The following is a 22,851-nucleotide window of genomic DNA, read 5'->3' as shown; positions in this document are numbered from 1 at the left end:
GCTACCACTTGATCACTTCCTGCTTGGATTATTCCACACCGTAGTCAAAGAATTCCTTTTCAAGGAATGAATACAAGTGTCACTATGCGCAAGTGGAAAAATAAGTCAAATGAGTTAAATGGGTCAAAATAACATCCAGAAGTACAATCTTGAAGCACCATAATGAGGCACAGCTCCCGCAGAGTGAGAGTAGAGGCGCGCCCTTCTCAGACAATTGGGCGTTCAAGAGTTATTGTCGTTGCTCTCTGGCTATTTTCGACACCGTAAATTGGTTAATAAGTGCGTCCAATTTGAACAGATGATGTCCTCCAGACCAAATAATATTGATGAATATAAATGTGACCATATTTGGAACGGAGCACGGACAGTGACGCAACGTGGTTCTAATGTTCTTCATATGTGCAATGAATAGAAAGTCACCACTTCAACGAAAAATTAGCATATTTTCCCCCCTCCCGCTAGCTTTGCGCTAGTTTTACTTTCCTATCCTATTGCCCTGCCTCGCTGGTCCCGCGCCAGGAATTCCGCTGTGCCGTCGCAGTTTGTAATTTACGTCTGTGTCCAAACCACAATGGCTCCGCTCTTGCAAAGATTCAGGTTTCCTAGCAACACCCCCCCAACCCTCCCAAAGTAATGTTTTTTTTTTTTTAAATGGCATACTATGATGGGGGGGGCGGAATTTGGCATGTAGCTTCGTCACTGACCCCAAAACACATGAAAAAAATACAGGAAAGGTTTTACTATCCTGCAGGTCTCATACTGTGAGTGCGTGAGGGGGGATTACGTGAAGTTTGCTTCAGTCATAGGAAACGGCTTTAAACCGCACTGCATGCATGGCTCACGTACCAACTAAGAGCTTTTTAAAAGTGTTACTTACACAAACATTTAAGGTTGATGCTGAGAAAAACGGCATGTGTGGCCAGCAGGTGGGCCGGATGTTTTCGCAGCTGAGACCAGCCCCCCACCCAGTTCAGAAAACATTCACACACTTGCCGCATGTCAATTTGTTATTCAATCCCACAATACATCAGGCATTGAGGGCTAAATGTTGAGTTAATTGGCTTCGATAGGGTATAGTTTGCCACATGGCGTAGCGTTTTTAACCCCACGCCCGCTCTGCTCATTCCTGAGTGAAGACAAATGTGAGAGGTCAAATATCACCCCCCGCCCCCATGCTTACACATTGCCTTTCTCTCTCCTGTTCGTTACTCGTTACTTGGTCTGTCGTTCCCGCGCAGCTTTTCCCCGGTTCATCGTCATTGTCTTACATGTCTTTGACCATCTGCTTGCACTTTAGGGCGTGACGTGAAACGAACGAGGATCCCGCCGCCGCCGCCGAGTAGAACGTGATTGTCACCGAATGGAGGGTGTGGCGTCAAGTTTTGTGATGACTTGGGTGGATCGTGTAATTGGATGCATTCCAGCTGGTGTGTGTGTGTGTGTGTGTGTGTGTGCACACACACACACACACACACACACACACACACACACACACACACACACACATCCTCAGGTGAAGGTGTTTCTACTCAACAGGTAACAACCTTCTGGCTCCTGCAGAATATTTACCCTTTTAAAATCATGGGAGAGAATAACACTGATATGAAAGCTCATCATGCTTCTTCCCTCTCATGATCCTTTTAGGCACGGGTGCCAATTTGAAAATTAAACACTCAATTTATTGAACACACTAAAAACAAACAAACAAAAAAAAAGCCCCAGGAAAGCTTTCAACAAGCATACAAGATACCCGACTTACAACAAACGAGTGAGCTCAGACTACAGATACGAGCGCTGTGTGATGAACTCAACTCGCTTCACAACAAGCAACCTTCTCACAGATAGTGTTAACATTTTTTCCCAAAATACGCTGAAGCAGTTTATTGCCACTCCCGAGTAGCATCAGTGTTGGGGCAACGGAGGTTTGCACACACAGAGTGGCGCTACACATGTAGACAATGAAGGCATATAGTCTTTATCATCTGCAGCGAATGAGTACTGTAATATTATTGTTGCCTTTTTGAGGAGCTGAGATCTCCTTGTGGAGTACATCACGATGTCTGTATATAAATAGACTGATATTTGCTGTTTTTGTGTCGGACAAGTCATAAATACTGTACACATATATATATATATATATATAGTCATACCTCAGTTTTCGACCGTAATCCATTCCAGAAGGCTGTTCAAAAACCGATTTGTTCGAAAACCGAAACCACACGCTTTTCTGAAAAAATCTTGATTGAACACATCTGCTCACAATGGAACGCTTGACGAGGAAGCACTTCCTCGTCTACCCGAGGAAGCGTCACTTCCTCGTGTAAGGAAGGCGAGAGGAGTCAAGTGGTGCATTCAAGTGCGCTCAGTTTGTTCGCGAACCGAAATTCGGTCGTCATCCGAGGTACAAAAAAACCTTGAAATTTTTGGTCGACAACTTTGGTCAAGAACAGAGATGTTCGAAAACCGAGGTTTGACTGTATATACACACACACACACACACACACACACACACACACACACTAAAAAGCACATATTCCTCCTCGTTCTGTTTTTATTCCTCCGCTCGGGCCATCATCTCTGCACAGTGTGGCCCACGTTACCGGCTTCTACTTCACCTCGAGTTGCTGCCTTTGTCTGGAGCGCTCTCATCTGTTGGGGTTGCTTCGCCTGCCCCGGAGGTACCCGTGATGGCCGCAATGCCAAGTGCGTGGGCGGACTAAGAGAAGCGTATGCTGTCTGTTAAACCACCCTCAGCGTGGTTTGCTACAAAGCTCTGCTCTTCATTTTTTTGCTAGCTTACAAAAGGGCCTCAGCATGTATGCAACTGTCAAACTGGCAGCTAGGCGGCGGCTTGACATGAGCAGATGTAATATTTGTCCAAGACTGCGCCGCCGCTTTGTTTTGTATTCCGTCCACCGTCTTCGCCTCCAGAGTGATTAAAACAAGCAGGGAAGCACGAGGCGCACTTAGACTTCATAGCCTCTTGTTACCAGTCGCGTTCCATCCCAGCGGCCTGCGATCAAATATGTGTTGCTTTATTTGTTTTTTTTACTGAGGGCTTTATAATAGCATTGGGGGTAGTGGCCGCAAACAGTTGTGTTTTAATATACTTGAAGAAAAATAGTGCCTCATTGTTCCTTTGCCAAACTTAAGAGTTAGGACCCAAAATGTGTCCCATTACAGTTGGGTTGCTGGTAAATCTGTTTGCCAAGTATGCAAACTATTTTTTGCTCAAGGGTATTTGATTCATAAAAGATGTACTGGATGTTTTTAAGTTTGGATCTTAAGACATCTTTTGGAAGCCCCGCTGAAGAGGTAAGATCTCTATTCTCTGAGTTGGTAAACTTAAGGTTCTACTTCCAAAGAGTGCCAAAGAAAGTTGCTTTTGGGATCGTTTGGTTTGCCTTGCCATAAGTTTTGCTAAATCATAATTGGAAACTGAACATGAAAGCCAAAATTGCTTATTTCTGGGCTGGTGATGGAAAGGTCCTGTTTACGTTCCCTGCGAATAGATACCTTGGTCATTTTATGACCAATCATGTCACACTACGCGTGCTAGGACGCATCAAGACACCCATACCTGTCAACTTGTATGTTTTCCCCATATTTTATACGTTTTTTTTTTTTTTAAATCATTTCAAATCATGTACGGCGTATTGCAACTTTTATACGGGGGAAAAAAACAACAAAAAAAAAACAATTGTGAACCGATCTCACAAAGACCATTTTGGCACAAATCCATATCGTCTCACCTGCTGGTAGCCAACGACAATGCCGTCGTCGATCGCTACTATTGTCACGGCAAACCAGCAAAAGTAATCCTCAATCGTATATTTTTTTTCATCGCTGCGTACGGTCGGATTGATAAAGCATGATGTGCACATGCACGTTAAGCCGTTGTATGGGTTTTAGTTGCTTTGTAGTGTGTGTGTGTGTGTGTGTGTGTGTGTGTGTGTGTGTGTGTGTGTGTGTGTGTGTGTGTGTGTGTGTGTTGTGTGCTCTCTTGCAGTGACAGTTTGGAAGTATCGAAACCATCTGCAGTGACATTTTCCGTCTGATTGTCAAAGTTGTACAAGGGTTGATGTGTGTGCAAGCACACGAAAGAACAGTTGGTTCATGGCAGTCTTTTTTTTTTTGTTAGGGTCTTGAGTTGTCTTGATAATTGCGAGGGGTGTATGTCAGAGTTTGGTACATACCTTGGTTTTAAAGGTCATTGTTTAAAATGTGTCCAGCATGTGGACAGGGGCTTCACTGTGGCATGGTCACTTTAGAGTGCCTCGTTGTCATGCCATGAAATCAGTTTCATGTTTTTATGCCCCGTAATGTCCTGGTAGGGATATTCCAGCCACCGTATTTTGTGTTTGTAAAGGCATACAAAATATACTTGATGAAGTAATCGTATTTGATAGAGAGGTGACGGCTGTTAAGTTCAGCCTTTTTGTCAATTTGAGTGTAAACCCGCTCTGTTTAAGAGGTTGATTCCAGGACGGAATGATGGAGGTATGGGAAGCCTCTCTGCAGCAGCATGACTAATTCAGCCCAGTGGAAATTCCCTTTTTTGTCTCTGGGCTTCTTGGTCCAGTGTCCTTGCTCACTTTCACTCCTCCTCAGTAGGGACTGCAAGCGCATACTTGTTGCTTTCTGTAGGACATCGGCTCAATTAAGGTGGATGATTTTTCTCGTCTACTTCCTCCATGTCGAGGAAAGAGAGAGAGAATACAAAACACAGGAAAACTGAACTTCCCTTACCTTCCATTTCACTCTCACTGCGCGAAACGTTTGTTCAGTTTCCCCTCTGAGTTGTTCCTTTTAATATAGAGTGTTGGTGCAGTGTCCCGGATGTTGGGACCAAGTCCCTTTGGGTCATGTTTTCTTTGCCGATCCTTATACGACTTAATTTTCTCACCCACCCATCGAATGTTTGTGGGTATGTGGACCCCGCGCATGTGTGTGATAGCACAGCAGCCGAAGCAGAATAGCACCCCGACTCAAAACACCTATAGAAAAAAAAACAAACTCTCACACCTCCTACTTCCTCTTTTGGTTTGCACTGTCCTACCGTCGCCTGCTACCCTACTGTTTTCATCATCTGCGTTTGTTTGTTTCGTTACTTTTTGTGAGATGAATTTCAGTAAGTGGACGTCATGGAGAAAACGCAACTTTTTCAGGAGGAAACATAAGGCTGAAATATTCCCTGTCGGTAAGTGCAAGGCTAAAACTGAGCAATTTATCCACTTTAATCTTATGTCCTGACGAGTGCTTGAAGCAAAAACAAGTTTGGTTGACTCAGCTAACTTAATTAGTCAAGTTATCCGAAATGTTTTAACTCAAGACCTGAGTTAGAAAGTTGGATGCTCCCCGGGCCCAACAAAAAAAAGATCATGCATTGCCATGACATTAACACACTGTATACTGCGGTTAAATTTATGATAAAGAACATAAAATACTTCTATTTTACGCCACAAACATGAATAGAAAAATAACCATGATTTGTTGTATCATGTCAAACTGCCTTATGTTACACAACTGCACGTCTACAGTAAAGTAATCATAGTTAGCTTATCAAATTTAGCATACCGGCCCTCCCCCCATGGACACAGCCCCCAGTCCACTTTCAAGCTCTTTATTGAACAAAGGGAACAAATAAACACGAGCAAATATTCCCTCATGACCCGCCGTTCGCCACAACTGACGCCGAGTCACTCAACACAGAGTGGCTAACAATGTAGCCAGGTAGTAAGCTAGGTGAGCCGACCCCTCTCATTTGCGAACTCAGACATCCCTCAAACCTTTCTTTTAGCGCGCCTACTTATCAAGTGAGCACAAGTATGATATAAAATTGACCAGTTGACAGCTTCTAACTTGAAAAACCGGTGGGGGGGCACTCATAAGTCATGGTACTACTATGCAAGGTTAGCGTGTTGTTTCTGAATGCGTAATCTGTCATCCCATCGCTCTTACATGCTGGGGTGGCTCTGAACACTGACTTTATCTGTGTTCATGCCCCCCCCCTTCATCCCGCTGTTCCACCATGCATCATGATTCCCCCACCCTCGGCCTGCTCTGTCCTGTTCTCTTCTGTTGTGCCTCTGCTGCATTCTTCTGGTCCTTCCTTTGCTGTCTGGCTAAGAAACAGTAGAAGGGAGAGCACGCGGGTTGGAATGTTGAAATTTCTTTGAGTCTGTGGCGACTGATTTGAGTGAACTGTGTTTAAAAGATGGCCGAACGTGGGTTCAGACTCCACGGGAGGAACTCTAAGCAAGGTTTTATTTTATTTTATTGCTGTTAGCTTTTGCTGTTTGGGTAATTGCTCCAGTGATTCCATTGTCGCTTTGTTAGTTGGAGCTGAAAAAGTTTCCAGCCTTCTGGGAAGATTTTCGACATATATGTAAGAGTTCTAACGTGGTGCTTGATGAGGTTGAGGTCAGGGCTCTGCAGTTCCTCAGAACTCCTCACAAGGTTGTCTGTGCACAGTGATAACTCTGTAAAGTCGAAGGCGTAATAATATTTACTTATTATGACTTTACTAGTAACTCAGGGTAGGTTTGTGATTAACAAACACATTCCGGCAGCAAATTTGGGTTACGTCGCCGCCGTAAAAAAATGGATCGCACTCGTAAACTGAGCGCACCCATGCACATGCGCGCCAACGCACGCATTTGAGTATGCGTGCACGTGCGGTAACGGTAGATCGCGAAAGTTGTTTGGCTTGAAAAGTAGATCTTCGGTTAAAAAAAAACAAAACAAAAAAAAGGTGGGGCACCCCTGCCCTACGTAAATGTCACAATGGCTCACTGTAGAAAACTGGTGGCATTTCACAAGGCTTGGTACTCAGTCCACATTTTTTTTTCTTTCAAATGTTTTGCGTAGACTATGGTGCCTTCCGACTAAAGTATGAATTTATGATGCTGCCGTAGGAATGTAACGCCATCAGTTTATTGCATGCGTCACCTACTTGGTGTTTTTCAGCGGTTCTCTGGAGATGACGGTTTTGATGATGATGAAAGGTTCTGGCCTTACAAGTTCCCAGATCTTTGGCTAGCCAAAGTATGTCAACAAGGCACGGACGGGCCGGCTGGGACAAGCTGAGACAAGTGACCACTGGAGGGGAGGAGGGAGGAATGCATTTGGGAATTCTGTGAATTCTGTGCATTCTTCGCATCCTACACAGGCAAAAAGGAGAGTTCATGCGGGTTGTTTGGTGAAAGCGCTTTTGTTTCCGGGAGGGGTTAGTTTAGTGACGCACAATGAACAGAAGACTAGAAAGCCCGCCATTGTGTGGACTGTTGACTGTCAAGGTGAAGTTCATCCTGGGCAAGGAGAAAATCTTCCCTTGAAAAATGAGAACTGCATGACCCCCCCCCCCCCCACCTCAGTGGATGGGATGTCTTGGATATCATGTGACCGCGTGGTTAATGGGTTAACTGTGGTCACTGGGAGGCAGGATTTTGTTAAAGCCTCGATTAGGACAATCACTGGGTTGGAACCATGTGAACTTAGGAAGCGTGGCCTGGCTTGTAAATTGCCCTTGTTTGTTCATCCGTGTTTACAATGTGGGGTTGCCGTGGAAACCAGTGTCGTGTGTTTGATTTCCACCTTGGCTCTTCCTGCCCAGAGGTCATGAGATTTGTCCACCTGTGAAATGTGTGTGTGTGTGTGTGTGTGTGTGTGTGTGTGTGCGTGTGTGTGTGTGTGTGTGTGTGTTTCCAGCCAACTGTTTTAGGGTTCCTGTGTGACGTTTTATTTTTTATTTTTGTGGTCCAGTTTGCTCACGGGTGAGCCCCTCACACTCGCAATTCTCTCAGGGTGGATTATGTAACCTATCTTTGAAAAAAAAGAGAACCGCAGAGCAGCAGTGGGACCAATCTAATAGTTTTTATTACAGGAGATCCTTTTGTGTACGAATTGCATTCCTTACAGCGGCGACGTTTTGTTAATTTTTCCCTCGCTAGCAAAGTCTAATTACAGCTAATGTTTGTATGCAAGTCCACTATCCCTAACCTTTTGTGAGCTGTGTACACAAAGACAGAAACATACCCTTTTTGTCATTCCTGTTACTTTTTTATTAATCGATAATCTTGATTTCCACCAACTGACCCAACTTCCTGTCTTTTTTTTCCCCCCCGAGTAGCTGCCAGCATTTGCAAAGCCGCCGCGAATTCTGACGGTAGTATTGAGATGAAAACATTCTAACGGTGTCACGTGCGCAACAAAAAAGTTGCCTCGTCAGCGGAAACGCATTGTTCCGTGTGTACATCCAGTAAACCGAGGCCGCGTGTGTGCCCAGTGAGCCGTGGGAATACACCAGAGGGATTACGTGGCCTCGATGCAATCTCGACTTCCTGTTTGGCCATTGGAGGGGACCAGAGACTTTTGCTGTACACATTGGCAGCACATCGGGGTGACTGTGTCAATCAAAAATTAACTGGCTGGCCCTCGGTGGTTCAACCTTTTTGAAGCATAGTTTTCCAAAACGTTTGGTTTTGGAATCGCCAACCATTTGCCCACTGAAGAGAAGCGCGCCCGGTTATTTTAGCCGTGCTTCTGAATGTTTTCTTAGTCATATAAGTGTCAAAGCTAAGTGGTGCAGTATGTTATTTACAGGCTTGGCTTAAGCACTCGTTTGACTGTACATACAAAATGTAAGCAGCCATAAGTAAAGTGACTAAAGAGGACCTGGGTAATGTCTCTTCAATGTTGTTTACATACCATCCCCATGGGGAAGACTTTTTATGTCTCCACACGACACAATACTACCTTGAGCTTTCCAGCCGTTTGATACTCCAAAACCGGTCAGGAGCAGGCGCGTATGAATTGGCGTTATTGTGTCACGAGGGCGGCAAGATGGAGTTTTCCGGGAGAAAAGTTACGGCGATGAGGTGAAGCAAAGATAACCGTGCCCGAATAGCCATCCTTGGCCTCCACGTGGTATGTTATTTTTCCAGCCAGCCAGCAAGTGGCCACACGGACACAAAGAAGCAGACAACCGCGGGGGCTCGATGATCATAACCTCTGACCTTTTGTTCGGTTCATGGTGTTTTTACGCAGCGGCCCGTGTCACGACGGTGCCACTTAACCACATAGACGCACTCATACACTTTTCTTTTTTCCACCAACCCCCTCTCTTTCCCCGCTCTCCCAATTTTTTTTCTCTCCATCACATATAAAACATAATTAACGTTTTTTTTTTGCACCACATGAATTGTGCATAGGAAGGATTCACTTCAACAGAAGTAAAAGCGCCAATGATTTCCTGATGGAGAATGAGTGGTTATTCACCACTAATGGCAGTTTGGATTTCATCTTCATGTGCGCTTTTATTCCAGGCTGGAGCTTTTATGGCGTGTCATGAATTAGCAAGAGACAGTTGTGGTCATCTTCCTTTTTTTTTTTTTTTTTCCTTCTTAAATATATATTTTTTAAGATCAAGGACCACTAAAATATACCATAATTAACTCCAATGTTAAATAAAAGCCTCTTTTTTTTTCTTGCCCACAGATGAACATGACTTGGTGCAGAAGAAAACATTCACCAAGTGGATAAATGCACAGTTCTCAAAGGTAAAAATTGTACTTTAAGACTTTTTTTTTGTTTATTTGTTTACTCAACACAAGTTAGTTCCTGTAATTCAGGTTATTTTTTTTTTATCTACGATGTGATTTTCTTTTTCATGTTCAGCAGTCCCTTCATAGCATCCATCCATTCATGTTGTGTACCACTTATCCACATGAGGGTCGTGGGCCTTAGCCAGCAATAATTTTTTGGAGCATATTCTGGGCCCTGAGAGTAATCAAGTAGATGTTTTGTTGTGTGTCATCCGACCAGGAGGGTAAAACAGCCATCAAGGACATGTTCTCCGACCTGAGGGATGGGAGGAAGCTGCTTGACCTGTTGGAGGGCCTCACTGGACACGTCCTGGTCAGTTACCCGAGTGTTTAAAAAAAAAAAAAAAAACTCCTAGCCCATTTGTTTAGCGAGTCTTTACCAACCGATGTCGGCATTGTTTTTTTTAGTTCCCGCTCTTGATCCTTCCATTCTAGCTCCCATTTGGGTACCTGCAGCTGCAGAAAAAGCCCGTCTCTCTCTGCGAGTAATACGTTGAATCCCTTCATACCCGAATAACAATAAATCGACAATTCTGTCAGTCAGCGTAGCATCTCATAAAAGATTTGCAGCTGCTGGCAATTCAGGCCCCGGCATTCTTTCCCCGAAGTTCTCAAGCGAAGGCATTGATTCTCCGAGCAAGTAGTAGCTCACATTGTAATGTTGGCTGTGAGTGCTTGCAATTGACAATGTCTATTACCGACCGTCCCATTTGCCATCATTTCCTCTGAATGTATGTGGGATTCTTCCAAGACTTCCTGGGCATTGTGCTCGAATCAATCATCCTTAATTGTGCTGTGATTCTTATTCTTCAGACCAAAGAGCGAGGCTCCACCAGAGTACACGCGCTCAACAACGTCAACAAAGTGCTTCAAGTTCTGCATCAGAACAATGTGAGTGTGCTGCCTTTTTTGGGGGGGCGGGTGAAAGTCGAAAGGGTTCGCACGGATCGCAGCTGTTTTGCTCAACGTGATTTTAGACAGGCGACACTGGGCTCTTTCCAAGCGGGAAAAGACCCAAATTGAAATGAAATGTCCTCCTTCCCTGTCTATGTGGCCTTGAGAGTTCCCAGTTGCCGTTTTTCTGTGAGACATATAAGGACATGGAGCGAGAGATGCAAGCGAAGCGGAAGAATGAAGCTAATTGGAAGCAGAAATGGGATATGAAAGGTGGACTCGGCGGCAGAGCGAGGTGTCACTAAGCTAAACACATGACCTCACGCGCCCCTTGCTTCGTCTTGATCCTGTCCAAATAAGTCCAACGTAGCCTCCCTCTGGCTTCTGCGGCAGTGCCTTGACTTGATTTAATTCTTTTTGCGCTCACACTTCTTTATCGCAAATCATCTTTACCCATTGAAATAAATTTAAACACCATTAATCCGTTCCATATTCTTGTGTTTTTGGAGCATGTTTCCCAATAAAAAAAAGTATCACCCAGTATTGTTTTTCTAAGAACATAGAGTAATGAAATAATTAAATGAAATGTAAAGAATTAAATAGTTTGCGCACACTGATTTCGTGCATTCATAGCATCGGTCCTTGTGGTTTGTGTCCCTTGGCCACAAGGGAGCAGTGTAATAAAGGCATATATCCATCCATCCATCCATCCATTTTCTCATCCGCTTATCCTCACGAAGGTCATAGGCGTGCTGGAGCCTATCCCAGTTGTCTTCAGGCAGTAGGCGGGGTACACCCTGAATTGGTTGCCAGCCAGTCGCAGTGCACACATAGGCGAACAACCATTCGCGCACACACTCACACCGAGGCACAATTCAAGAGTGTTCAATCAGCCAGCCATGCATGTTTTTGGAATGTGGGAGAGAACCAGAGTACCCGGAGAAAACCCACGCAGGCACGGGGAGAACATGTAAACTCCCCACAGGAAAGCTGGAGCCGGAATCGAACCGTGCACCTCGGCACTGCGAGGCGCACGTGCTAATCAGTCGCCCGAAAGGCATATATGTATACACAAAAACAAGATGGTCACAACTGCTCAGTAAGATGCAGTTAGATTCCTTGTTTTTAACTTGCATTATTTGTGTTGAAAAATGTGTAACCCTACCGTGACATCAGTGCTAGTTTTGTTAGCCTGTTTGTACTGTTTTGAATTGTGTGTTAGCATTAAGCTAGCAGACTTGTCAGATCATGTTCTATTGTTTTCGGCTTTGTTTCGAGTCATACCCCGAATTATATTTATAACCCGTAACCCTATCACGAATCATATCTGTCCCCAAATAATAATTGCCGTTTGTCTGGATCGTCAGGTGGATCTGGTAAATATTGGCGGAACCGACATTGTTGATGGGAACCACAAGCTCACTTTGGGACTCATCTGGAGCATTATTCTTCACTGGCAGGTGAGCACAGGCGTTCAAAACCTGAATGTGGACCTACACTGTCGGGTCTGGAACACACCCCGGAGATTAATGCGGGGGTCATTTTATATGATAGTTGACGGATTTCAATAGTGGATGCCATCTGACATGTAAATTTTATGTGATTCATCTTGATCATGTGCGCAGGTGAAAGACATCATGAAAGATGTCATGTCCAGCCTGCAGCAGACGAACAGCGAGAAGATCTTGCTGAGCTGGGTACGCCAGTCCACCCGCGCTTACCCGGAGGTCAACGTGCTGAACTTCACCACCAGCTGGGCCGACGGTCTGGCTCTTAACGCCATCCTGCACCACTTCAGGTGAGGAGCACGCCCCTCAATTGCCGTCATGACAACTTCATCCACCTGGTTCCCGCTTAGTGCTGGCGATATAGAACAGTATTTGGGAACAGCGTTTGGGATTTTTTATTTTTTTTTTAAATAATTTTTTTTTTATTTTGTTTTGACCCTTTATTTATTTTTTTTAATTCAGATAGTTTGAAAATTTAGAGCATGCTTATTTTTTTTGTTTTTATTTATTTTATTTATTTGTTTCAAAAATGCCTCAGGGGTATTCGTTAGCCCACCCCTCCTCGTTCTGTAACCCTTGTCCTTAACTGTTGCACACACACTCTGGGGACATTTGAGTTGTGAGAAAGCCTAGTGTTGGTTTAGACTCGGGCCAGGGTTGATGTGGATCACTGATCCCGTACATTCCACACTCCACTCACCTCCCCCAACATCGTCTTTTCTCTTAGGATAGCATTCACTCCATACTGTAAATCCGGTCCATATTGATATATTGTGTGTATGTGGGGAACTACTTGGATCCTAAATTTGTATTGATTTGCCATTTCATATGGAGGCCAAATGCATTCAGTTGGGATGGTGTTGTCCAAATGAGGCCTGTTGAGCGTCTGGAGCATGCCTTCACTGTAGCCAAAGACCAGCTGGCTATCGAGAGGCTACTGGATCCTGAAGGTGAGCCCATTCCACTCTTCAAGCGTTTCTTACAAAATACCCCACCTGTGGTTTTTCTTCCATTTTCACATCACGTCACCTGTTCTCTTCCAGACGTGGCTGTGCAGTTACCAGATAAGAAATCCATCCTCCTGTACGTGACGTCGCTGTTCGCGGCGCTACCCAAAGACGTCAACATGGAGTCCATCCGAGAAGTGGAGACGCTGCCGCGCAGATTCAAAGTGGAGGCCGAAGATTCGTGTCCGGGCCTCAGTGCACAGGTAACGCCAGACAACAAAGCGTGTTGTTTTAAGACTTTTACACACTTTAGTGTTCCCCGGGTGTAGCATGCCCAGACTGTATCGCATATTTTTCAGCTATGTTTTTTTAAATTTTTTTTTTTACGAGTTGTAGAGTAGTGTTTACAAGTCCTAATATGCTGCAAGCTGCCAGGCAACACTGAGGCCCCCTCGAAGAGATGCAGCATAATTTAAGGTTGAAATGTGTTAAAAGTGTGTAGCAGAGGTAAAATGGTAAGAAAAAGTTTTGAGTGGGTCTGGAACGTATCCCCCCACCATAAATGGGGGCTCAACGTACTGTGCTCACATTGTCACATCTGTGGTGTTGTCAGAAAACTCCCAAAAGCACCTCTTAAGTTTTATTCATTGCTTCTGGCCTCACATTTCACACCTTGGAAGGAGCGATGGAAAACTTTAGCGCATCTGATTGGCCTGGTGTGTGTGTGTGGTGGGAGGGGAGGGGGGGGGTTACTTTCCTGGCACGCTTCCTCCCGCCACAGGAAGTGATGTTTAATGCCGCTGCTTTTGTAGCCATACGGGGGATGCAGAATAGAGGTTCTTTGTTTGGAATGGTGCCCTCCCCCCCATTTTTTTGATGCAGGGCATTGCCTTGTGACTTCATGCAAAAGATTTTTCCGGATTTGTGACATTTTGGAAGCGTAGTCATTGCATGTGAACAAGTGATTCATTCTTCACTTTGACAACCAGAAAAATGTCTACCATGGATTTCATTGTTGAGTGACCGACACTTTTTGCATCTAGAGTGTCGTCTCGTTGCGACTGAGCCAGACCGATTGCGGCTTGACCTGCCCTGCAAGTCGGCAGCCACCTCCCAGCGTCCCATAATAGGCCTGCATACTTCTTATTCCTAACTGTAGGGCAGGTCGCGTCGCATGCCTCAGAGCAGTCACTTCCAGCCTCTCCCTCCTTTCAACCGATGCTTCTATTTTAAAATGCAGTAGTAGCTGATTAGACACCATTGCCATACGAGAAACACAAGTCGACTAAAAAGTGAGCTTTTTGTAAAAAATATATACATAAAATCATCCTCTCAGTCCCACTGGCCACTTAATTGTAATTGAACAAAAAACAAAACAAAATAGTGGCTTGTATATGAAAAAAATCTCAATCAGTTCAAAGGTGATTCTTATGAATGGGTCCTCATATTTCTCACAATATGCAGCTGAGGGACTCTGGCAGCAACCCCCGGCCAGAGACCCCTGACACCCTGTCGGAGCTCGAAGGGGAGATGGAGGGCGGCATGCTGGAAGCCGACTTAGACACCTACCAGACCACCCTGGAGGAGGTCTTGACCTGGCTGCTGTCAGCCGAGGATACCCTGCAGATCCAGGACGAGGTGTTGGATGACGTGGAGGGTGTCAAAGAGCAATTTCACACGCACGAGGTGAGAGGGGACGCGAAAGGGGCATCACTTAGGTGGGGTCTCTCTTTTCGCAGACGTCTGGGATAAGTAGAAAGCTCAAAGGCTAGTTATCTTGATCCTGTTGAATTCAACTTGTAAATAACGTTAAAACTGTTTTTCACCATTACAGTTCTCCTGATATTTCTGGGTGTGGCTTAAATTAACCTGCCCCTCCCCCCCCACGATATTTCACGGATCAGTGTGTATCCGGCGCAGTTGTGACGTGCAGTTAGCGAGCTAACTAACTTAACCAGCTTAGTTAGCTCACCCTTAGTGTGCACATCTCATGGCGAGAAGGCAGAAGAAGGAGGTAAAATAACTTCCACCATGACAGCAAAGCATGCAGAAGTGTTTGTGCTGTTTGGGTTTTTAGAGCGCCTCGTTGTTGGTTGTAAGTGTGTGTATGACAATGGGAGGGGGGATTGTCATCTGTTTATTTGGGCATATGCTCCAGCTGGCCCTTGATGTTGAACAAAATAAGCGGTACTGTATTAAAAAAAAAATTCCTCAACAAAATGGTACCGAATAATGCTGCGCTACTTGACTGTAATTTTAGTACCGCAAACTAAATTGCATCTTGTTCTGAACCACACACCAAAACTTCGAAAAGGACATTTTCATGACTATTTGACTATTCAAACTTGTCATTAAACTCGTCAAGTCTAACACTGCTCTCGGGCCTGTCAGCAACGAGTTCATTTCCCTGGCAAATTGTGACCGTTTGACTCTTGTCAACTTCGTAAGGACTTCATGATGGAGCTGACGGCTCACCAGAGCAGCGTGGGCAACGTCCTGCAAGCCGGCAATCAACTCATCGCCCAGGGCAGCTTGTCAGAAGAGGTGGAAGATGAAATACGGGAGCAGATGAGCCTGCTGAATTCCCGCTGGGAGAGCCTACGCGTAGCCAGCATGGACCGCCAAGCCAGGTAAAACGTCACCATTTGAAGCCGTTTTTAACGATTAGCGTACATGCGCCGCGGGATAGAGGTCATGGGTCTGAGCTCTGACCTCAGATGTTTATGGCTTTCATCTGTGAGGAATGTGCAAGGCTGCAAGCAATGTGACGGTGACAACTGATAAGCAGTGAGCCCCCCGTTCCCCTCCCCTTCCCCAAGGCTTGCAGCAGTCAGTCTGTTATGAACGTGTCAAATGTTTCAAAGACACACACTCACCTTTTTCTTGCCTTTTTTTAAAAAATGTTTTTTAGGCTCCACGAAGTCCTGATGGAGCTCCAGCAGCAGCAACTCCAGCAGCTTTCTGATTGGCTGACGCGCACAGAAGACCGCATCAGAAAGATCGAGACCGAGAGGCCGGCAAAAGACATTGACGACTATAAGCAACGAATCGAGCAGCATAAAGTAAAAGACACTTTTTTTTACACACGTGGATTTGATTGTCAGACATGAATGAAGATCATTGCTGAAAACCTGCACACTTTAGCTCTACTTTGATCAACTGTCTTACTAGTGAGGACAATTTTTTTTTCTCCTCTCAGGAGCTTCAGAATGACCTGGAGGCTGAGCAGGTGAAGGTCAACTCCTTAACGCACATGGTGGTGGTTGTGGATGAGAACAGTGGCGAGAGCGCCACTGCCGCCCTGGAAGAGCAGCTCCAAGTAAGTCAACCTGAGACTTCTGCTGTCAGGTGTCGAAAAAGTGTCAGCCAGATTTGAATGCAGCCTCACTTCACGAATGCTTTTTTTCAGTCTTTGGGCGAACGCTGGGCAGCCGTTTGTCGCTGGACAGAGGAGAGGTGGCACAAGTTACAGGAAGTCTTCCTGGTGTGGCAGCAGCTGGTGTCGGATCAGGTAGAACACAATTTCTATTTCACATTGTTTCCAAACATTTCTGCGCCAAGGCACATATTTCCATGAAAAAAAAAAAACACGATGGGCAAACACTGCGGTAATGTGCATTTTAAACACAGTTGTCGACTCAAGGACCATATCTGCTTTCACTTCTGCAGAGTTTATTCAGAGCATGGTTGGAAGAAAGAGAAGAGGCCTTGAGTGAAGTGCAGAGAAGCAGTTTTAAGAATCCGAGCGAAATCAACGCAAAAGCGCGGCAATTAGCTGTAAGTAGAGAGGGAGCTCTTTGCCGGAGGCCACCTGCGGGTTCACCCGGCTGTCCCTTGTGATTGCCGTGTTCTGAAAACGTTTAGATTCTCAAAGAGGATATGGAAAAGAAGAAGAGGACCCTCGACCAACTTTCCGACGCGGGCCGGGATGTGATGTCGTTAATACGGAGCGGCGAGGCCGCCGCTACCATTGAGGCGGACGCTGAAGATTTGGCCCATCGATGGGACAAGCTGGTGCAAAGGCTGGAGGACTGCTCCTTCCAGGTGGACTGAACATTTATTTGCATTAAGTATGGTGGTTCCTTGAGAGGATTGAACCATCTTCACAAGTGTTTTGATTATCTTTTTGGTGTGACTTGCGAGCCGCCACAACCCCTACCAAAAAAAATAATCTATTGGTTACATATTGACCAATGCAAAAGCAAAATTAGCTCTTACTCACAAATGGACTCACTCTCTACTAAGGTGATGGAAGCTGTGACTGATGCCGGGATGACTCAGGTAGATGAAACGGTCGTCATGACGACAATCGCCGCCGGTAATTCGGCCACCGACCAGGAACTCGCCCCTCCCGCTCCTCCCAAGAAACGACTGGTGGAGACGGACATTGAAGTCAGGAGGGCGTAAGTGCTCGAGAATTGGTTTTAACTTTGGTTGATTTGATTGATTTGTCAGAAAGTCATGCCGGACCAGCTGCAACAATGCATATGTGATGTAGATGTATGGTATAAACTGAGTACAGGTTGTGGTAGGTGATTTAAAGTGTGTTTTGTGATTCTGAGACCTGTTGCCCAAATATGGCAGGTATGAAAATAAACTTTCCGACCATCTGAGCTGGATCAAAAATTGGAAGGCGGCCGCGCAAACGATAGCCTCCGCGCAACCGGACACGGCAACCGATCCGCAGGATGTGCAGGAAAAGCTCAAGGTTGGAGGAGGCAGACTGCAAGATTAGATTATGACATATTGGAACGTGGCAGTTAAACATGTGCTTTGGGCTTTTTTTAGGCTCACGAGGTGGAACTCCAAGCAAAGGAGGCTGTCATCGGTCAAGTGATCCAGGAAGGTCAAGGCTTGATGGAGCAATTGGAGAGAGGTATTGTGATGAGGCTGTCACTTTCAACAGATCAATACGGAATTTGTACCCTTCAACATCTTTGCCTGACAGCTTCAAAGGAGTGCAGAGGGTCCAGAGCAAAATCTCTTGAAAAAAATCAATTAAATTGATTTGCCCTCCCCAGACTGTCTCATCTTCTGTCACACTTCTTTCATGCCATTCCGGTGGAGTTTGATCTCCAGTTTATGACGATTTGATTGCCATTTTCAAAAGAACATCAGAACGTGTAAACATAAAAGAACATCCAAAATAAATGTATTTGCTTTAATTTGATGTTCACATTTTCAGTTCTGTTTTTATATACTGCAGGTAGATTTTTTTTTTTAGGTTTAATGCATACTCCATTTTGAGCAGACTTTTGTTGTTTTCAAATTTTATCTATTCTATATTGCCTCACAGTTGTGGTGTTATAGTGCTTTTTTTTCAGGAGCACAAAGACGCTTAAAATTGTGTCAATTGACTTATTTTACTGTTTTTCCTGTGCGCCTTCAGAGGGCGTGCAAACGGACTCCGTGCGGGCGGACGTAGATCTGATCCAGACCGAATTGGATGCATGCGCGAAGGAGCTGCAGGCGACCCGCGACAGAGTGGACGCCCAGACTCGATTGAAGGCGCTGTCGGCTGAGCTCGCAGGACTGGATCGGGCCTTGGATGAACTGGATGGATGGCTGGACTCCACTTGCGCCGTTGAAAAGTGTGACAGCAACCAACTCAGGAGCCTGGGTGAAGAATGTCAGGTACAGGACACCTCTGTTTTTCATGCGGGATATGTTTTTAGGGTCCACTTGCCATTTGTAATAATAATAGTAATAATAACAACCCTGAATCCAAGTTTCATGACCCTTTTGTGTGCATGTGTGTGTCCCTTTAGTCCCGACTGGTCCCTCTCAGTGCATTGGGTACACAGTTGGAACAGATTCGTGCAGATGTGGAGTCGCTGCCTTCTTTAAAAGAAAACGCCATGGGGGTGTCGGCACATCACGCCTCCGCTTTAAAGCGACTCGAGGGCAAACAGCAGGAGGCCAGCCAAGGTACCCCCCCCCCCCCCCCCCCCCCACGCATGTCACATTCGAACTGCCACGCGTTACAACATGAAATCAGCCACTAATGTTATATAAAAGGTGAAAATATAACACAAGCTCACGAGAGAAGCTCACGTAGCAGTCTGCATCTTGACTGTGTGCTCATTCATAAGATAAATTAGTCTGATCCAAATCAGTGCTACCAGGAACTTTGCAAAATGAAACCAGTAAAAATGAATTAAAATTCACGAATGAACTAAGGGATCTATGCTAATCCCCGATTGATTTCTTCATCGATGAAGTCTTTTCAAACAGCAGGGATTTCATTCCCAAACAATATGGTTCTTGTTTTGACGTACAGTATAGCACCGAATCCTGTAATTGATTGCCAGACTGCTGACATTTGGCAGAATCCCCAAACGAAAGAAAGAAAACTTTCAAAAGCGCAGCATGTGTTTCAGTGTGACGTCCCGTAAATGATAGGCTCCACTACATTGATTTTGTAAGGTGAGACCCGGAGACCTCAGGCCCAGGTGTGTGCTTGCATTCTTCTTCTGCGCTCAAGTAAAGAGAATTGGATAAGAGCCACGGAAAATCTGTTCTCTTTTTGCTCTGGATTTTTTTTGTCCCTCGTTGGCTCCGTCCTCGCTCTGTGTAGGGTGCATCTGGAGAATATTCACATTGCTTCACTTTGTTTTGAACAATGTTACAACCCCTTTCCAAAATAGATTGAATCCCCAATACATAAGAATTTGAGCGCCTTTGTTCACGTCCTTGCTTGGCACAATTCCGGCGCGACTGCTTCATGGCTGCGCTGCATGTAAACACTGTCACATAATTCAAGTATGAAATCATCAGCTAATGACTCGGTAAGGAGGAAGACAAGTTGTGAAGACAAACAAGAAGGGAAAAGGAATGTCATCATTTCAAATAGTAGGGAGGGTTGTGTTTTATGTTGTCTCCTTAGCAGCGTAATGATGGCCTGTGTTAAATATACAAGCTGTCAAACATAAAATAGGATGGGAAACCTCACCCGTGCACGCTACTCAAAACGTCTCGCTGCCCCCGTGTGGTGGAAAAGCAGAAATGTGCATCTCCACGCCTTCATCTAATTTCTAGTTCTGGAAGCCATCAAGGCTCGATCTCTTCTGGTGGAGGGGCTGGAGACCAGGCTGGCCGCACTGAGACGAGGAGTCAGCGACGTTGCAACCGCTGAGGCGGCGGTGCAGCGAGCACAGGTGGGTAAAGTTGAAATTGAGCAATTTTAACATGTGCTCTTTATCCCCCCCAAAAATGCTGCCGTTCTTATTGTGATTTATTACAACGACGTTTATGCAAAGGCTACATAGGTTAGAGATTAGCAGAACATCTGGCTTGTTTGAATGAATGTTCACATTATGACCAAGGTGACAGTGTTACACAAAATGTATGCCAGCTGCTATGCACTGCAAGCTTTTTTCAGTCTCACCATATGCTGAATTTGGAGGGTTATAGTTTCAAATTGGCCCAAATTCGAACAGGATTAGCGGTAACATGGAGGAAGGGGAACGAGGCAGGGAAGTTTTTTTTTTTTTTTTTCCCCCCTCCAAGTTAGAAACTATATAATTGGCAGTTATTTGTTTTCACATTTGCACTCAAATTTCAGTCTGTACACTTCTTCTTTGTGGATAGGATAATCTCTCTTTTTTAAATTTTACATAAATTTTTTTTTTAACCCCCCTTCCCTTGTTATCCTGCATTGGAATGCGGCTCAGTCTGAGCTCTTGTTATGGCGGCGGTGGCAGCGAGGTGGGGGTTGGTGTCCCATTCTGGGCACCGTGTACTGACATGCAACACGCGTGTCAGTGTCAAAGAAACACAACAATATCAAGTCACATGACAGAACACAGAGTGTCTTAAGGCAAAGTGATAAGCTTCAGAAGTTTAAAATTCCAGATAAAATTATTGAAAGTAATGACAAATTGACTTTTTAATGGCTTGTATGCAAATAGTTGGGGCTCTGGTATACGTGAAATTAAAGAACCATATTAAACTTATGGAAAGCAGGCAAACTGCAGCAAAACAATGTGCTGTTAAGTTAATTATTGAAACTTTTTTTCCCCTCTAGGGTTTGTGTCTGGATATTGAACAAACACAGAAAGCCTCCCATCCTGCTGAACAGCAAAGATGGACTCAGCTATCCACCAAGGCCCGGGAGGAGTTGGCAACACTCAAGTGCATCCTGGGAAGCATGAAGGATAATCAGGTAGAAGAGCACATCTTTTTATTTTTATTTTTTATTACAGTGAGCCCTCGTTTATTGCATTGTTTTCCAGACCCACCTGCGATGGACCTACAAGCCATGTAAAAAAAAACACTGTTTTTTAAATAGTTGTATCCCTATCATAAGCAACAGGTTTGGTCTTACTAAATACACAAATATAAGAGTCACGGTGTGCTTGTTTCAAGGTGTTTATTTTCCATTCCCAGTTTGGGTTTACTGTAATTACACACAGGCATATATTCTTTGTCCTCTCGAAGGAACAACTAATATTACTCGGATTACGCTGCATCACTTCCAGTGTTATTTTGCTGCAGGCATCTTACTCTAAATTCAAACTTGCCTGTCGACTGCAAAAGGCCATTAAAAAAAGAACACGGTCGCTTCATAAAAGAGGGGCTTCCTGTTGTGGTAATATTGTACAATCCTATCATAATGTTGCCTTCAGGTGCGGATGGCGGAGGTTGAACGCTGGTTGGAGGCGGTTCAGGAGCTTTTGTCCCGAGATGCGACAAGGTCGACTGACACACACAGCTTACAGGAAGAATTGAGTCACTGCAAGGTCAGAAGAACACACTCGTTGCGCTGACACAATATGAGGAACACAGATCCACTGCATGTTACTAATGTCAGGCCACTAATATGCATACGGTTAAATAAGACATATCTGACAGTGTCAATAGAAAGTAAACTTGGTTGCAGGATTATGTGAACGAGATGGAGTCCGTGCAGGGTGCGTTGAAGCAGATGGACGAGAACGTCAGCGCCGTGCAGGCGGCTGCGGTGCCAGGGCTGGCCAAGTGGGGGCAGCATATGGTGGGAGAGTTCAGAAGTCGATTGGAATCACTTTCGAAACAGGTAGAAACTTTTTACTTACAGTTGGGCCATAAATTGGTCGAGTTGCTGACCTTCCGAATTTGTTTGTAATATCAACTTACATCTGTTTTGCAGTTGCTGAGCCAGCAGGATCGTTTATTAGAAAGTCAGGAGAAGCAGGTGAACCTGAAGAAAGACTTGGCGGAGATGCAGGAGTGGATCGCTCAAGTGGATGAGGAGTTCTTAATGAGGGACTTTGAGTATATGAGTCCGGAGGAGCTCGAGACGGCGCTGGATGAAATGAAGGTGACATTTCTTTCGCGTGCAGGGAAAACCTGTTTATCACGGGGTAGACGTTACGGACGCTTCCGTGTTAGTGAAAAAATGCGGAAAAACCCCCAACATGCTGTGACTCTCAATTCAGAGGGCTAAAGAGGACGTGCTACAGAAGGAGGTGAAAGTGAAGATCCTGAAAGACAGCATCAACATGTTGGTATCCAAGACGGCACCCCCTGGTGGTGTTGGAGCCGGAGGAAGTGGTGGGCAGGGTCTGACAGCACAACTGGAGGGCGTTCTGGGGAATTACCAGAAGCTCTGCGACCGCCTCAAGAGCAAGTGCCACACCCTGGAGGTAAATCTGCACTCTGGTTGGGAATCACTGAAATAGTACATATAACGTTACGTGTAATGCAGGAGGTGTGGTCGTGTTGGATGGAGCTGATGCAGTTCTTGGACATTGAGCAAACCTGGCTCAACACCTTGGAGGAGAAGGTCCAAGCCACGGAAAGTCTACCAGAGAGCACAGAGGTGGTTCATGAAGCACTCGAGGTACAAACATCTCGTGGACGCGCTCGCATTGTCATCCGTTTTCCTCATTTGTGTCTTATGACTCAGATGAAGAT

The 22,851-nt window shown here is 45.1% G+C and overlaps 1 protein-coding gene across 2 annotated transcripts in view; it reads left to right on the top strand.

The window, feature by feature from the left end:
- Positions 1-22,851, top strand: part of utrn (utrophin) — an 82,565-nt gene that overhangs the window by 3,818 nt on the left and 55,896 nt on the right. The window contains exons 1-27 of one of the 2 annotated variants that reach the window (XM_019889631.1): positions 5,040-5,200; positions 9,499-9,560; positions 9,826-9,918; positions 10,419-10,496; positions 11,867-11,959; positions 12,125-12,297; positions 12,842-12,957; positions 13,051-13,217; positions 14,419-14,640; positions 15,403-15,584; positions 15,866-16,016; positions 16,154-16,273; positions 16,364-16,465; positions 16,624-16,731; positions 16,819-16,998; positions 17,200-17,357; positions 17,539-17,662; positions 17,743-17,830; positions 18,344-18,588; positions 18,723-18,882; positions 19,993-20,111; positions 20,981-21,118; positions 21,582-21,695; positions 21,836-21,991; positions 22,085-22,255; positions 22,374-22,580; positions 22,643-22,777. In XM_019889631.1, coding sequence (XP_019745190.1) covers positions 5,122-5,200; positions 9,499-9,560; positions 9,826-9,918; positions 10,419-10,496; positions 11,867-11,959; positions 12,125-12,297; positions 12,842-12,957; positions 13,051-13,217; positions 14,419-14,640; positions 15,403-15,584; positions 15,866-16,016; positions 16,154-16,273; positions 16,364-16,465; positions 16,624-16,731; positions 16,819-16,998; positions 17,200-17,357; positions 17,539-17,662; positions 17,743-17,830; positions 18,344-18,588; positions 18,723-18,882; positions 19,993-20,111; positions 20,981-21,118; positions 21,582-21,695; positions 21,836-21,991; positions 22,085-22,255; positions 22,374-22,580; positions 22,643-22,777 — 3,741 coding nt within the window. In that variant the 5' untranslated portion in view covers positions 5,040-5,121. Of the gene's footprint in view, positions 1-5,039; positions 5,201-9,498; positions 9,561-9,825; positions 9,919-10,418; positions 10,497-11,866; positions 11,960-12,124; positions 12,298-12,841; positions 12,958-13,050; positions 13,218-14,418; positions 14,641-15,402; positions 15,585-15,865; positions 16,017-16,153; positions 16,274-16,363; positions 16,466-16,623; positions 16,732-16,818; positions 16,999-17,199; positions 17,358-17,538; positions 17,663-17,742; positions 17,831-18,343; positions 18,589-18,722; positions 18,883-19,992; positions 20,112-20,980; positions 21,119-21,581; positions 21,696-21,835; positions 21,992-22,084; positions 22,256-22,373; positions 22,581-22,642; positions 22,778-22,851 lie in introns of those variants that run through there. The other variant, XM_019889636.1, reaches the window with a different exon arrangement.

Source organism: Hippocampus comes, unplaced genomic scaffold, assembly GCF_001891065.2.
Source record: "Hippocampus comes isolate QL1 unplaced genomic scaffold, H_comes_QL1_v1.1 scaffold397, whole genome shotgun sequence".
NCBI lineage: Eukaryota > Metazoa > Chordata > Actinopteri > Syngnathiformes > Syngnathidae > Hippocampus > Hippocampus comes.
Note: the sequence above shows the minus strand (reverse complement) of the source record. Positions and strands in the feature narration are given on the sequence as shown.